The sequence below is a fragment of the Protobothrops mucrosquamatus genome, unplaced genomic scaffold, assembly GCF_001527695.2.
Source record: "Protobothrops mucrosquamatus isolate PMUCROS unplaced genomic scaffold, P.Mucros_1.0 scaffold593, whole genome shotgun sequence".
NCBI lineage: Eukaryota > Metazoa > Chordata > Lepidosauria > Squamata > Viperidae > Protobothrops > Protobothrops mucrosquamatus.
The window spans coordinates 472,750-486,960 of record NW_015386892.1 but is presented as its reverse complement, the minus strand read 5'-3'; the positions used below and the strand labels follow the sequence as shown (position 1 = coordinate 486,960).

At 43.3% G+C, this 14,211-nt stretch overlaps 1 protein-coding gene across 1 annotated transcript; it reads left to right on the top strand.

The window, feature by feature from the left end:
- Positions 1-1,138: 1,138 nt before the first annotated feature.
- Positions 1,139-13,983, top strand: LIF (LIF interleukin 6 family cytokine). Its single transcript, XM_029284437.1, has 3 exons — positions 1,139-1,166; positions 12,433-12,611; positions 13,543-13,983. The coding sequence occupies exons 1-3, from the start codon at positions 1,139-1,141 to the stop codon at positions 13,981-13,983; spliced, it is 648 nt and encodes a 215-aa protein (XP_029140270.1).
- The last annotated feature ends 228 nt before the right edge of the window (positions 13,984-14,211 follow it).

Sequence of the window (14,211 nt, the reverse complement as noted above, 5' to 3'; positions counted from 1 at the left end):
CCACCGCTATCTCAAAATGTGCTTGCTTTAGAAAGAAATTGTTCAAATTTATAGGAAGGAGAGTTTCTGGATACTTCAGGAAAGTGAAATAAAATGCAAGAAAACCACCAACCTCGGAGGGCATCAGGGACCCCACATTTCAACAATGAGCTACAAATATTCTCTTCTATCAGTAACGCTGGAGTATATCTTTGTTCTCAAGATAGTCTCTCTTGTAACCAGGCATTTTGGACCTTTCCCACCTTCTGATATTCAATCTGCATCCAGTAGCAATCTACTTCACCAACTGGATGCAAGGAAGATCAAAGAAGATCCTTAAAACACAGTATTGGAAGGAGCTAGTGAAGACACCAAATCATCCTGCCTGTTCTGTACAGGAGTCCACACTGAGGCATCCCAGCCAGAGATGGTCTAGAGATGCTTAAACCCAACCAAGGGAGTCACCACCAGTACTTACCATCCCTCTGAGTTCTACTACGGAGTTACGATCTAACAGGAACAGTCAGAAAACATGAGGCCAACTGAGAGTAGAATTCTGTAGCTCCACTGGGTTTCTAACATTCGTTTGTTGTTTTTTATTCCCGTCCCTTGTTCCCTATGGTTGAAGGCCATCAACCTCAAGTAGCTGGCCTCTCCGCTTGAGTTGGAAATGCACAGCTTCTGAAAGGTGATGGTGTTGAGTATGTCTACTCCAAAATATCTTTCTGGAATCATTGTTTTTGCTATATTCACTACAGACATCTATGGAGATTCTCAATCATCCAGGCCATGGTTGTCCCAAAGAACCAGGAAGCAACAGGACTTTCTTGTTTTTCTTTGAAGACATTTTGCTTCTCATCCAAGAAGCTTCTTCAGCTCTGACTGGATGGTGGGGAATGGAAGGATTTATTCAATGACTCTCTAAAAGAATGCAAATGACCAGCTGTCTGTAAGGAGTATAAACCCTTCCATTCCCCACCATCCGGTCAGAGCTGAAGAAGCTTCTCGGATGAGAAGCGAAACGCCTTCAAAGAAAAACAAGGAAGTCCAGTTGCCTCCTGAAAAAAGCATCTTTGGGATTCACTACAGACCACCTTTGGCAATGTTCAGATTGGTTAAAACTGGGTTGTCTCGGATGGAGGAGACCTCTGCTTAATCCATGGAGCAACTGGCCGCAAAGCTGGCAGGTGAGTCAAACAGTCCCTTGGTGTTCACTTGCTATCATGAGATAAAAGCAGTCATTTATTCCCTCTCTTGCTGGATGAAACCTCCAGGCGTAGCCAAGATCAGCTGAATGGTGAGTCATTCGGTAAGAAGGTTTTACTCTTGACTGAAGCTCTTGAAGGGGACGTGAATTCCAATTCACACTTTGAAGACTCTCCCCTGCCTGAATCTCTCTACCCAAGCTCGGTCAGGGCAAAGCCCAAAGCAGATGGTTCATTCCGTAGTGCCTTGGCATTTCCAACAATCCTCAAAGTTGGATCTCAAGAACGTCGCACCAAGAGGAAGGAGAGCTTCGAAAAGGAAACCGCCAGAGGATTGCTGACTGTCTTCTGCAGGGAAATAAGATTGATTTTATTTTTTTTTTGCATGGGAACATCTGCCTTCTTTTTAAACAGCTGTGGGCAGCTATTGCAGGGTGTGGAAGTGAATCTCATCCGGAGCGTCCTCTTTTTATTTTTTATTTTCTGCATCCAATCCAAGTTTGAAGCAAGAGAACGTTTGAGATTAAGGACCATGACAATCAGATAACGCCTCTCCACTTGTCCCCAGGAAGCCAGACTGGGGTGGAAGAAAGAACGGCATTTCTTAGCCTTTGTTGGTGGCAAAATATGAAATCTCCCAAAAAGGTAAAATGAAATGGGTTGCTGTTATTGTCGTTAGTATTATTTGCATGAAGGTGGCTTGGAGTGCTGAGTGGCTGGCTTCAGTGGCTTTATTGTGGTTCATTTCCAATCAGAACAAGGTTGCTGTTGTAGGCAATCCATTAACAGAATAACAGAGTTGGAAGGGACCTTGGAGGTCTTCTAGTCTAACCCCATGCTCAAGCAGGAAACCCTATACCATTTCAAACAAATAGTTGTCCAATCTCTTCTTAACACACACACCCCAGTGTTGGAGCACCCACAACTTCTGGAGGCAGGTTTTTCCACTGGTTAATTGTCCTCACTGTCAGGAAATTTCTCCTTAGTTCTAGGTTGCTTCTTTCCTTGCTTAGTTTCCATCCGTTGCTTCTTGTTCTGCTTTCAGGTGCCCTTGACAATGGGTTGTCCTCCAAATATTGAGAATTCTTGCTCTACGTCCTCTTCCTGGCTCTGGGATTCTCTTTCTTCCCCACCCCATAAAGCTTCAGCTTGCCGAGGACGAGCTATGCTCTCTGCATCTGAGTTCCCGAGGGCTTTTAAATGCAACGGAGGAATGATGGCTTAGCCTGGTAGCTCTTCCTTTCCTCTGCTGCTCAGATTTTCCAACAAACGGAATGGAGAGGCACACAAAATATCTTGGGAAATTTTACAACCGTCACGAGTTACAACTCTGATGTTGCTCGTAACTCAAGGACTACCTGTACTCACAGCATCCAAGCAATAACCAGAGATTAACATTGTGATATTTCCTTCCATTTTCTTTATTCTCCTTTTGTCTGGCTAATTGAATTGGAAGAAGGAGAACAGTGCTCTCCTGGAGAAGGTGGGGCCACTGATCTACCTTGCCCAATTCCCCTTCCGACATCTAATTTAGTGTCAACAGCACAACGGCTGATGACCTCATGGCTCCTTCTGTGCAGAGGTGTCCTGCAGGAGCTTTTCCTTCCTCCCTGCTGAGACCACACAGACACCGGCTGTGGTCTGGCTTTCATTTCATTCAACTGCATCTTCCAGATGAGACAAGGCACAAATCCTCTTGTAGGCGTGGAGGAGAGACTTTATCTCTGCCGAGCAATTCCGTCTCATCTCTGGCCGGTAGATTCTGCTCCGGCTTATTTTACAGAAGCCTCAAAGCAGCTGTTTTCTATCCCATCCACTCCATCGATAAGACCATCCCGAAGTAGTTTGGAGATTTAAGAAAACAGCTGGAGAAATGTTGGAAAGTCCAGTGGAGCAGGATGTGAGGAGTGGTGGTTGACGTTGCTGAACCTCAACTGCCAGGAGCCCCAACTTGTTTTCGTCAGTGGATGGATGGCAATTGGGGCTGGGGAGGATTTGTTCAATAAATTCTAGAGCAGATTTAAGATTTGTGGACTTGAACTCCATAGCTTGCTGGGGAATTCTGGGAGTTGAAGTCCACAAGTCTTTAAGTTGCCAAGTTCGGAGACGCCTGCTCTAGAGATTCCTCATGCTTGCTTTAACCCCATCTGATCAAAGCATTTAACAGAAGAATAGAATAGAATAGAATAGAATAGAATAGAATAGAATAGAATAGAATAGAATAGAATAGAATAGAATAACAGAGTTGGACACAAACAATCTTTAGGTGAGGTATGATGGAACTTTTCTTCCAAGACCATCAGTGACATTGAGCCTGGCCAACAAAAACACATTTCGGTGCGAGACAGAAAGGATATATTACAGAGGGAAATAGATAAGGAGAAAGATCTGCCAGGCAAAGGCCATCTTCTTATATAAGGGTTTTGTTCCTATCTATCTGCAAATCCAACTGAAGGACTCGCTGTTTAATCTCTAAACTGCATCTCTCAGGCATTGAGAACTTCCAGAATTGGGCTGAGAGGCCACAGGACTGATTGATCGTTTTCTTCCAAGAAGTAGGCTTATTAGCTAGGATTAACCAAGCTGGTGTTGTAACTGTCGACAAACTGAAGCTGTTGCATCTGGATAAGAGGAAGTTAAGATGGTGGGCCAGATTCTCGAGTGTAGACAGCATCCTGGTCGTACATCTGAACAACCGAAGTCAATTACAAGCCTATCTGTCTCCCATTCAAGTTCTCTCCAGCTCCAATCCTGCTTTACTTTATTTGAGGCCAATCAAGGCCAGTTAAAGGCTTCCTTCTAGCCTACTCCCTTTAGCCTGGTCCTGTGGACATTGATTGGCATCATTTCAGGTGGGAAATTCTTCTGATGTGACCTGAACATTTGGGCAGGTGATCTGCCATTGAACTAGGAGACCGAAAATTGTGGTTACGTGACTGCAGGACGTTGCAAACGGCTGTAAATGCGGGCCGGTTGCCAACTGCACAAACTGGGATCCATGAGGGGGTTGGATAGCTTTGGGTCATAGGTAGCTCTGGGGAAGTCTGTTATAATTTGGAATGGTTGCTGAGCAACGTAGGTTGAGGGCTACCTGGACTGTAGTTTGAGATCCTCCGTTCTGGCCCTTGAAGATTTTCCAAAAGTTGATCTCAACCACATTGCAATTCTTAATAGGGTGTTTCTCAACCTGGGCACACATTTGAAGATGTATGGACTTCAACTCCCAGAATTCCCTGAGCCAGCGATGTCAGAAGGTTGCAAAAGGGGATCACATGACCCGGGGACCCTGCAACCATCATAAATAGGAGCCAGTTGCCAAGTGCCTGAATTTGGATCACGTGACCGTCGGGAGGCTGCAACGGTCGTAAGCGCGAGGACCACCACTTTTTCACTGTAATTTCAGTTGCTAAACGAATGGTTGTAAGTCGAGGACCGCCTGCATTTACTGACAGGGCTATATTCCAGCTTTTGCAGTCACTGCTTTGGGCCCCAGGTGTGGCCCTGCATCCTGTTTCCTTGCTCATCCTCAGCACTTGCAATAAGACGGGCTTTCCGATTTTTTCCCCCTCTCTTCATGCCTTATGCAAATCTTTTCCTTTCCTTCCTACCTTTTCCCCTCTGGCGAACGGGCTCCGTTTAGATCATTCTTCTGGTCAGGGGTTTGTAGGCAAAGCTTGTGCAGGCAACCGCAGGATCTGGGTTGCCCCCAGCGCTCGCTGATCTCATGTTTCCTTTACGAAGCGAACGGGGCTCTGAATCAGCCAGGCATCCGTGCCTCAAACAAGGAAAGTTTGGCTCTTGTGCAACGGCCGTTGGACTTTCAAGGAATTTGTGCTGTTTCCAGCTTTTTGGTTTTGAGTATCGCTGCTCATCTGGGTTACAGAATATTTCACCCAGGCGGTCGTGGGAGCAATGGCTGCTTATTTATCACTGGAAAGGAGGAGATTTATAACACGTTCAATAGTTTCTATGTACACATCAAAGGTAGCAGATGATCTAAATCATTATAAATTTTATTTTTAGTGATGCACTCTTGCTTTAAACATCAATAACCTAATTTTTATTCCTCCCTCCCTCCCTTCCATGGAATTAATTCCTTCCTTCCTTCCTCCCTCCCTCCCTCCCTTCCTCACCATGGAATTCCTTCCTTCCTTCCTTCCTTCCTTCCTTCCTTCCTTCCTTCCTTCCTTCCTTCCTTCCTTCCCCACCATGGAATTCCTACCTTCCTTCCTTCCTTTCTCATCATGGAATTCCTTCCTTCCTCCCTCCCTCCCTCCCTTCCTTCCTTCCTCACCATGGAATCCCTTCCTTCCTTCCTTCCTTCCTTCCTTCCTTCCTTCCTTCCTTCCTTCCTTCCTTCCTTATCATGGAATTCCTTCCTTCCTAACCCTAATCCTAACGCACAGACAGACAGACAGGCTCTGCACAGACACATATTTTGCTGCTCCAAAGCTGCTGCTTTGTCATGGCAAGGCAGGGCACGTCTGAACGATGAGGAAGGAATCTGAAGAGGTGGAAATGGGAAGGAAACATGGATGACAGAGGAGGGCTGGGCTGGGATCAGCCTAAAACAGGCCTGGCGGAATCAATGCTTGTCCTGCTGCCAAATAACCAGCTTCTTCTTGTGACTGCCCAAGCCATTGCCACATTTCCTTGTCTAGACATGGAAAGGTCGTAAAGTTAATGGTTCATTGCACTGTGACAATGGATCCATCCATCCATCATTATCTATTAATTATCTATTATCTATTATAAGAAGAGGGGGTCAAATTATTCTCCAAAGCACCAGAGGGCAGGACAAGAAACAATGGATGGAAACTGACCAAAGAGAGAAGCAACCTGGAATTAAGGAGAAAATTCCTAACAGTGAGGACAATTAACCAGTGGAATAGCTTGCCACCAGAAATCGTGGGTGCTCCAACACTGGAGGTTTTTAAGAAGAGACTAGATGGTCACTTGTCTGAGATGGTATAGGTTCTCCTGCTTGAGCAGGGGACTGGACTAGAAGACCTCCAAGGTCCCTTCTATTCTATTCTATTCTATTCTATTCTATTCTATTCTATTCTATTCTATTCTATTCTATTCTATTCTATTTATCATCTCTATCTCCTATCTGTCTACCTACCTACCTATCATCTATTATCTTTGTCTCTCTCTCTCATCACATCTCTGTGGTCAATATATATTAATTTTAAAAGACAAAAGAATTTTCTTTAAAACTCACAAGATAATTTCACATTCAGATGCAAATTAAATATTTTTTTCCTTTATCTAGGCTGCAATCTTCTTTCAAGCAGCCCCAATATCTACCCAAGACGCTTCCTTTCTTAATTTGCATTTGGGGGAAAAGTTTTTGAAATTATTCATAATTTTCTTTATCAGTTTGACTGAAAGGTCAGCTTGTTTTTTTTATTTCCTTTGTTTTGTTTTTTTAAAACCATTTTCCATCCAAAGGTTTTAACCTCAAGCTTTTCCATAATTCAGTAGAATCATTTGTGGCTCATTCTGAGACTTTCTCTTCTGGGAAAAAAAGAATCTTGTGGGGAAAAAAATTGCAAATTCTTATGTCAATCCTTCAACCCAAACTTCAAAAAGAGCAAAATGAGAACAAGCAAGGGAATCTGGTGGCAAAAATCTAAACATAGCAAAGGCTGATCTAGACATGCTGGCCTGGTATGGCTGGCTGAGGAATTCTGTGAGTTGAAGTTTCTAATATGAAACAACCTCAGAAATAAGAGCAGGCCACCTTAGACACATATGTATTGACTTCACCTTCCAGAATTTGTAGTCAACAAGGCTGTATTGGATAGGAACCCTGGGTATTTGTTAGTTCATTTATTCTATTTCTATCCCATCTTTTCTCCAAGTGTTCAAAGTGACATCCAAAGCACTATCTCTTTCATTGCATCTCCCAGACAACCTGTTAAGGTAGTTGGACTGAGAGATCCTGAACTTTGGTGGTCAAGAGAAGAATGGAAACTGCATGTCCCAGCTCTGAGTCCCAACACCTTCCCTAACTAGATCACGTTTGGCTCTTGGGCTGAGAGGGAAGCTCAAAGTTTTGCAGGTCACATCTGTGATTGAAGGTGGACTAGATCCTAGGCCTGGCCATTCCTAATCCAATAACTTAAATCATTCAACCAGACCAGCTGTCCAACACATGGAAGACTCCACCCTTTTCCACCAGTGAAAGAAAGCAGAAATTCAGTTAAATGGTACAAAAGCCAACTTAGATTAACAAACAAAAATGATATTGGAATTTCTTGACTTACCAGCACAATTGGGACTAGAACTTACATTGCTAAGCAAGAGGATTGTTCAGTGCCCAAGTTTATGACCCTTTTTTGCCATGGTCGTTCTGCAAATCAACATGGTTATTAAGTGAATTAAGCCGTTGTTAAACGAAAATGGCTCCCCCCCATTGACTTTGCTTATCGGAAGTTGGCTGGGAAAGTTGTAAATGACTGTCACAGGACCTTGGGATGCTGCAACCGTTGTGAATACATGAGGGGTTGCCAAGTGCCCAAATTTTGATCACATGACCATAGGGACTCTGTGACAGTTGTAAGTCACTTTTTTTCAGCACCGTTGTAACTTTGAACAGTCATTAAAGGAATGGTTATAAGTCGACCGCAAATCAAAGTTTGCGACAAAATTTGACCTGTAATCATGACAGCAGACTTGGTCTGTGTTAATTTTGCAGCCCTAAGTCTTTAACTCCATTTTTTAAAGTGGGTTGTCTGAACACAGCCTGACCGTTTTTAAGACTGGAAACGTATTTGACAAGAAAAAGTCAACAGAAGCTTATGGGCTATGAATTGTCAAGAAAAGTGAACCGTTCCTTTCTCTGGTGTGTACATATAGAACTGCTGACTAATGGTTAAGAAATATACCTAAAAGGGTGTGTCGTGAATCCCCCTAATCCAATGTAGTTAAAAATCTTTTGTAAATATCTACATTGCATCACATACAAACACCACAAATTCTTGAGAGAGAGAGAGAGAGAGAGAGAGAGAGAGAGAGAGAGAGAGAGAGAGAGAGAGAGAGAGAGAGAGAGAGAGAGAGAAAGAAAGAAAGAAAGAAAGAAAGAAAGAAAGAAAGAAAGAAAGAAAGAAAGAAAGAAAGAAAGAAAGAGGGAGAGAGGGAGAGAGAGGGAGAGAGCTGGGCTAATTTTTTGTTCAAGAAAGGTAAGAGTTGTTAGAGAAAAGTAATCAATCAGAATTCTTTTGGGTGGACCCATTACATCAAAAGTGGTATTTATCACACTGTTGTCCAAGATAACATTCAACTTAAGGGCGACTTAGAAAGGTCAGGTTTCCATAGAAGCGTGTTTCTCAACCTCAACAACGAAAGTTCTGGCTGGGGAATCCTGGGAGTTGTGATCCACACCTCTTGAGAAAGGCTGGCATAGAATATTCTTTTTATAACTCCTGTCTTTGCATCTAAACAGGAGATCGAATATGGCTCTCTTCCATCCGATGATCATCTGTTCCAAAAACCCTCCATCTGAAACTTGAGATTTCCTTTACATCAGCTGACTTCTTAAAAAGAATTCCTTCCTTTTCAAGGTCTCTCTGAAATTCTCCCCAAAGGTCTGCAACCTTTGGCTTTTGGGAAAATCAAGAATATCTTCCCAAATGTGAGAAAAAGTTAACCAGCTTGCCTCCTGAATTTGTGGATGCTCCATCACTGGAGGTTTTTAAGAGGAGGCTGGCCAGCCACTTGTCTGAAATGGTATAGAGTCCCCTGCTCGAGCAGGGGGTTGGACTAGAAGACCTCCAAGGTCCCTTCCAGCTCTATTCTGATTGAAAAAGGTAGCCCAGGAACTTCCAAAGTGGAGCAGCTCTAAACCTCTGATAGTTTTTGTATTCTGTCTTCTCCATCATTTTATTGAACGGAAATTAGTATTCTTGTGGCCTAAAAAAACCAAAAAAAACCCAAAAAACCCATGCAAAGCCACCAGGGGGCAATCAAGCTATCCGTCACCCCTATTTTTCCACTCACGCTTGTGAAATGATTGTTAAGTGAGTGTGTGTGTTTGTCTGTGTGTGGGGGACTTTTTTTCCCCTATGCTGAGTCATCCGTGATGTAAGCATGAAGCTGGTTTTCTTGACTGAAGAGTAGTGTGCTTCTGAACGTTTAAAAAAAATGCAAGGGGTGTGTGGAGAAGATATTCCCCCCTCCGAGTAATTAATGATCTCAGCTTCCCTCCCATGCCTCACTCAGTATATAACCAGTCACGATGTTCCTTTCTAGGCATCACTTTTATGAATGAACTCTCCTGCGAGCTGCTGTTCCTCTTACGTCATTCTAGGATGCAACTTTCAGTGAGAACCCTCGTTGCAGGTAACAAAAAAAAAAATAAATATCAAAATCTTTTGCCAAGCTTTGATTTTGCTTTGCCATTGACCCTGTCAAAGGTATGCAGCTGGAATTAACCAATTTCAGACTTTCACTTTATTCCTTCTCTTACCTACCAAGTGAGGTCAAGCCACTGCTGGGTTTTGCTAAACGTGGACGTTTAATCCCAAGGTTTTTATATTTTCTTTTTCCTTTATTCCTGACTGCCTGGAAAACACCTGGTTCACGGCGCGACGAACTGCTTGTCTTAATCAAGTGGTGATATTTGAAGAAAATGGGGGAAACTAAAGGATGCAGCGCGGGCCGGTTTGATGTAGGGAGCTGAAGGCATCCAGTTAGAAATGGAAAGGTTGTGAGTTCAAGTCTTAGCTTAGGCAGAAAGCCCACTTTGGGACAGGCCTTCTTCCTCTGGACGCCAGGAGGCATCAGCGGGATGAAATGTCAAGGTTGCAAGGATGCAGATTAGACATCAAGAAGAAATGCTTGATGCTAACAGCTGTCAACCAGTGGAATATGTCACGGCCTGCAAGGCTTCCTTCCCTTTCACTGGAGGTTGTTGAGACAGAGCTGGATCGTCATTCAGAGCAGGGGCTGGACTTGATGACCCTTTTGTTCCCTTCCAGCTCTATGATTTTCATGCATTTATTTATTAAATTCATATGCTGCTTATTTTGCTATCCACGACGCTATGAAAAAAGGGAAAGAAAAGGCGCAAAGAAAAGAAAAAGAAATCTGCTGGAAACTATGTGTAGATGTCAGGAAGGGCATCCAGCCAGCAAATGCTCAGCTCCATCCAGTCGCCTCGATTCTAACCAGAATTAAGGGATTCCTGCGTCGTAATAAGGGAGTTTTAGATGGTATGAAAGAAGTGAACTTGAATTGAATGAGCATACTTTGGTGTCTATTTTTACAGAGCAGGTCTCTTTTAGCTATGCGCCTTGGCCAATGATGGCAGGTCTTTCTGGACAAAGCAAGGGCTGTATTGCAACGCTCAGCGGTCAAAAACCAAACAGTGGCCATGTTCTCAGTAGACAGTGGGTTCAAGAGGGCCTCCTCCCTCGATTTTGCCTTCAAATCCAAACTGAACAGCCAGCCCTATCAGCTTGCGTTCCCCTTCCGGTATCTGCAGCCTTAGCAAAACAACCACATTGCGCTTTGTGATGTAACATTTGCTGGATTGCAGTTTCCAGCTTGTGGGTTTCATCACTCGCACAATCTTTCTCCCAGTCTTTTTTTTTTTCTTCTCTCTCAAGATCACAACTCTTGAGTGTCAGAATTCCCTGGGTCTTGTGCAATTATCCTTCTGCAAAGAGGTGTGCCTGTGTTTTGACATGGACATGCCCGGGCTGAAGATTCTGCTAGATTTCCTGTTATTTTTTGTTATTTTTTTATTTTTAAATTTCCTTGCTGGGGCCTCTTTTCTCTTTTTTTCCGTCCTCCAGAAATCTTGTTTTTGTTTTTTTTGACATCTCCTTTTCTTCTGGGCTTCTTTCAGCTCTGTTTTGCTTTGTCATCTTTCTCAGTTGCTGGAGGCTAGAGCTGTGCTAAGTTTGGAAGGGTCTTTCCAGGGGAAACCTATCAAATCTCCCCTTTGATTTTCTTTTTTAATGTTGGTCTGTCAAATCAATCAGGGCAGTGAAGTGGTGCTGAGAGCTTTCTCAGCTGTTTCAACACAAATTTAAACGGCAGGTCAGGGTAGAACAGCTTGCCTCCAAATGTTGTGGGCTGGAGGCTTTCAAGAAAAGACTGGACAGATACTTGTCTGGAACGGTATAGGGTCTCTTGCTTGAGGAGCGGGTTGGACTAGAAGACCTCCAAGGTCCCTTCCAGCTCTTATTCTGTCATTAGAAGGTTTTGATTCTAATAACTCTTATTCTTCTATGTTCTGTTCTATGCTTTATGTTTGAGCCAAATTGAGGGGTTGTAATAGAGGAGAGGGGATTGACTTGTTCTCCAAAGCACTTGAGAGCAGGACAAGAAGTAACAGGTGGAAGCTTGACGGAGGGAGATCTAATCTAGAATTAAGGAGAAATTTCCTGACACTGAGAACAATTAATCAGTTAAGTGTTAATCAGTGAGTCAACAATTGATCAGGCTTGCATCCAGTAGTTGTGGGTGCTTCATCACTGGAGGTCATTTGTCTGAAATGGTCTAGGCTCTCCTGCTTGAGCAGGGGTTTGGACTAGAAGACCTCCAAGGTCCCTTCCAGCTCTGTTACTCTGTAATTCTATATCTTGAAACAGATCCAAGCCAAGATGCGAGCCCATCAAAGATGTCATAGGATCAAAACTAACATGTCCTTAATAGCTATGCATTTTAATCTTATTTCAGTCTGGCTGAGTGGCTGATAAAGCTGTTGCTCTCCAGTTTTCGTTGCAGGCAACTGTGTACAGACAGTCCTTGATTTATGACTGTGCACTTAGCAACTGTTCAAAGTTATGACCAAATCCGAAAAAGCGGACTTAGGTTCCAAATTTCAAGGGTTCGGCCCCTTTGATGGTCATGTGAATGAACTTTGGGGGCTTGGCAATAGGGCTTCATGTATGATGGGGTTTGCCTTACAATTGCCATGTTGGCTTAATGACCACTGCAAAAAAAGTTGCATTGAATCGGTCAGACGTACAACTGCTCCATTATGGTGGGAGGTTGAGGACTGCCTGTAATACAGAAATAAATGCTGAACATTCCATAAAGTAAAAAAAAAATGCAAAGGCGATTTAAAAAAAAAAACAAAAATTGCAAATGGTGGCAAAACCAGGAGAAAAGGACAGGATGGTGGGAAAATGGGAACAAATTGAGATTACTTGTGAGGTTCAAAAGCTTTTTTTCAATTATTATTTTCTTACTAGCAGAAAAATTAACCTTCTCTGCTTTGTTTTCCAACCAGGAATTATCTCCATGCTGCTGATCGCACACTGCAGATTCTCATCTGGGAGACCTTTGCACCCAAACAGAAACAATTCCATGTGTCACGATGTTCGGCCTTGCAAGCACCCTGTCTTTGATCAAGTGCGGTGCCTGGTGTCACGTCTGAACACGTCAGCTCCGGAGTTATTTGAGAGTTATGTAAGTGATCTCTGTTATATCTCTTTCCTATCCTAAGTACGGGTAGTCCTTGACTTACGACTGTAACCGAGCCTTGAATTACAGTCGTAAATTTATGCTGTTTTGTGCACAAAAATGGAAGGATGCTTTGGTTCCCAGAAGGGACGAATGGCTGCAAAAGTTAATGGAATTAGCAAAGGTGTCTAAATGGACTGTTTTGGTTAAAAGAAAAGAATACAATTAATTTTGTTTCTACAGTGGTACCTTGGTACTCAACTGCTTTGAAACTCATTGAATCTGATACTCAATGCCAAATTTGAACCAAAAATGTTGTCCTGGTACTCATTGTTTGTTTGGTGCTCAGTGCCCAATCTAGAATTTGTCAGTGCCGGCTGCCTTATGACTCACTCACTTTCCTTATGGGAAAAAATTTGTTTGTTACTCATTGTTTTTGATACTCATCGCACCTCCCAGAACCAATCAAGGATGTACTTGAAAACCCCTTCTAGGACTTTGTGCTTGAGGTGAAAAAAATATGGATGTTTGATTTTGGGTTTTGCTGATTAGAATATGTTAGTTGCTATGGAAATGGCTAGTATATATTATTATGTAAAAGTAAAAAGTTGAGGTTGTATGTTATTACCTTATTCTACGGCACCAAAAGGAGTTGGAGGTCACTGCTTTTCTTTTGAGGAGTGAATTTTGAACGTTCCCAACATGTTTCACCCTCCAAACATGGGTTCAAAAGAGGGGAGGTGTCCAACCTTGGTTGTTTTAAGACCATGCTGACTGGGGAATTCTGGGAGTTGAAGTCCAGAGTTCTTCAAGTGGCCGTGGTTGGACACTCCTGGTGTAAAGGTTGCATTCCAAAATGGAAGGGTCTTTTGCTTTGTCTTCTGAAATGAATGTTTTTGACGGCCCTTAATTTGGTTCTCTTCTTTCTCTGGAGCAGCTCAGAAGCCAAGGTCCCCCGTTCAGCGAGAAGAAGGAGTTGGATGACTTTTGTGAGCCTGACCACGCGTTTCCTCCTTTCAACAGCTCACTGGGTGACAAGGAGAGGGTGATCAACCTCTACAAGATCTTTGTCTTTTTTAACGCCTCCTTGGACAACATCACAAAAGACCAGGAAAGCTTCGACGACTGTGAGTCCAGGGAAGACTTGCTACGGCGACTCAGAAACACCACCAACAACACCGGAGGTCTCCTGTCCAATCTCACCTGCCTGCTCTGCTCCAAGTACAAGGTCAATCACGTGGACGTGACCTATGGCAATCATTCCAGCACAGACAGCTTTGAGAAGAAGCAAAAAGGTTGCCAGATACTCCGGAAATACACAAAAGTCATCAGCCATGCTGCGCAAGCTTTGGGACATTGTCGTCACAAGCAGACATGATGCTAAACTGCCCTCCCTCGCCTGATCCTCTTTCTCCTTTCCTTCTTCTTCCTCTTCCTCCTCCTCTTCCCCCTCCCTCCCTCCTTCTAGGGCTTCTGATACTTCTCCTGTCATTTCAGCCTCTAGGCCACTCGCTTATCTTGAAATATTTTTCCACCCAGTTTTGAGGTGGAAATACCAGAGTATTTATTTGCATCTCAGGGTTGTGTTACACACAAAAAAATCAAC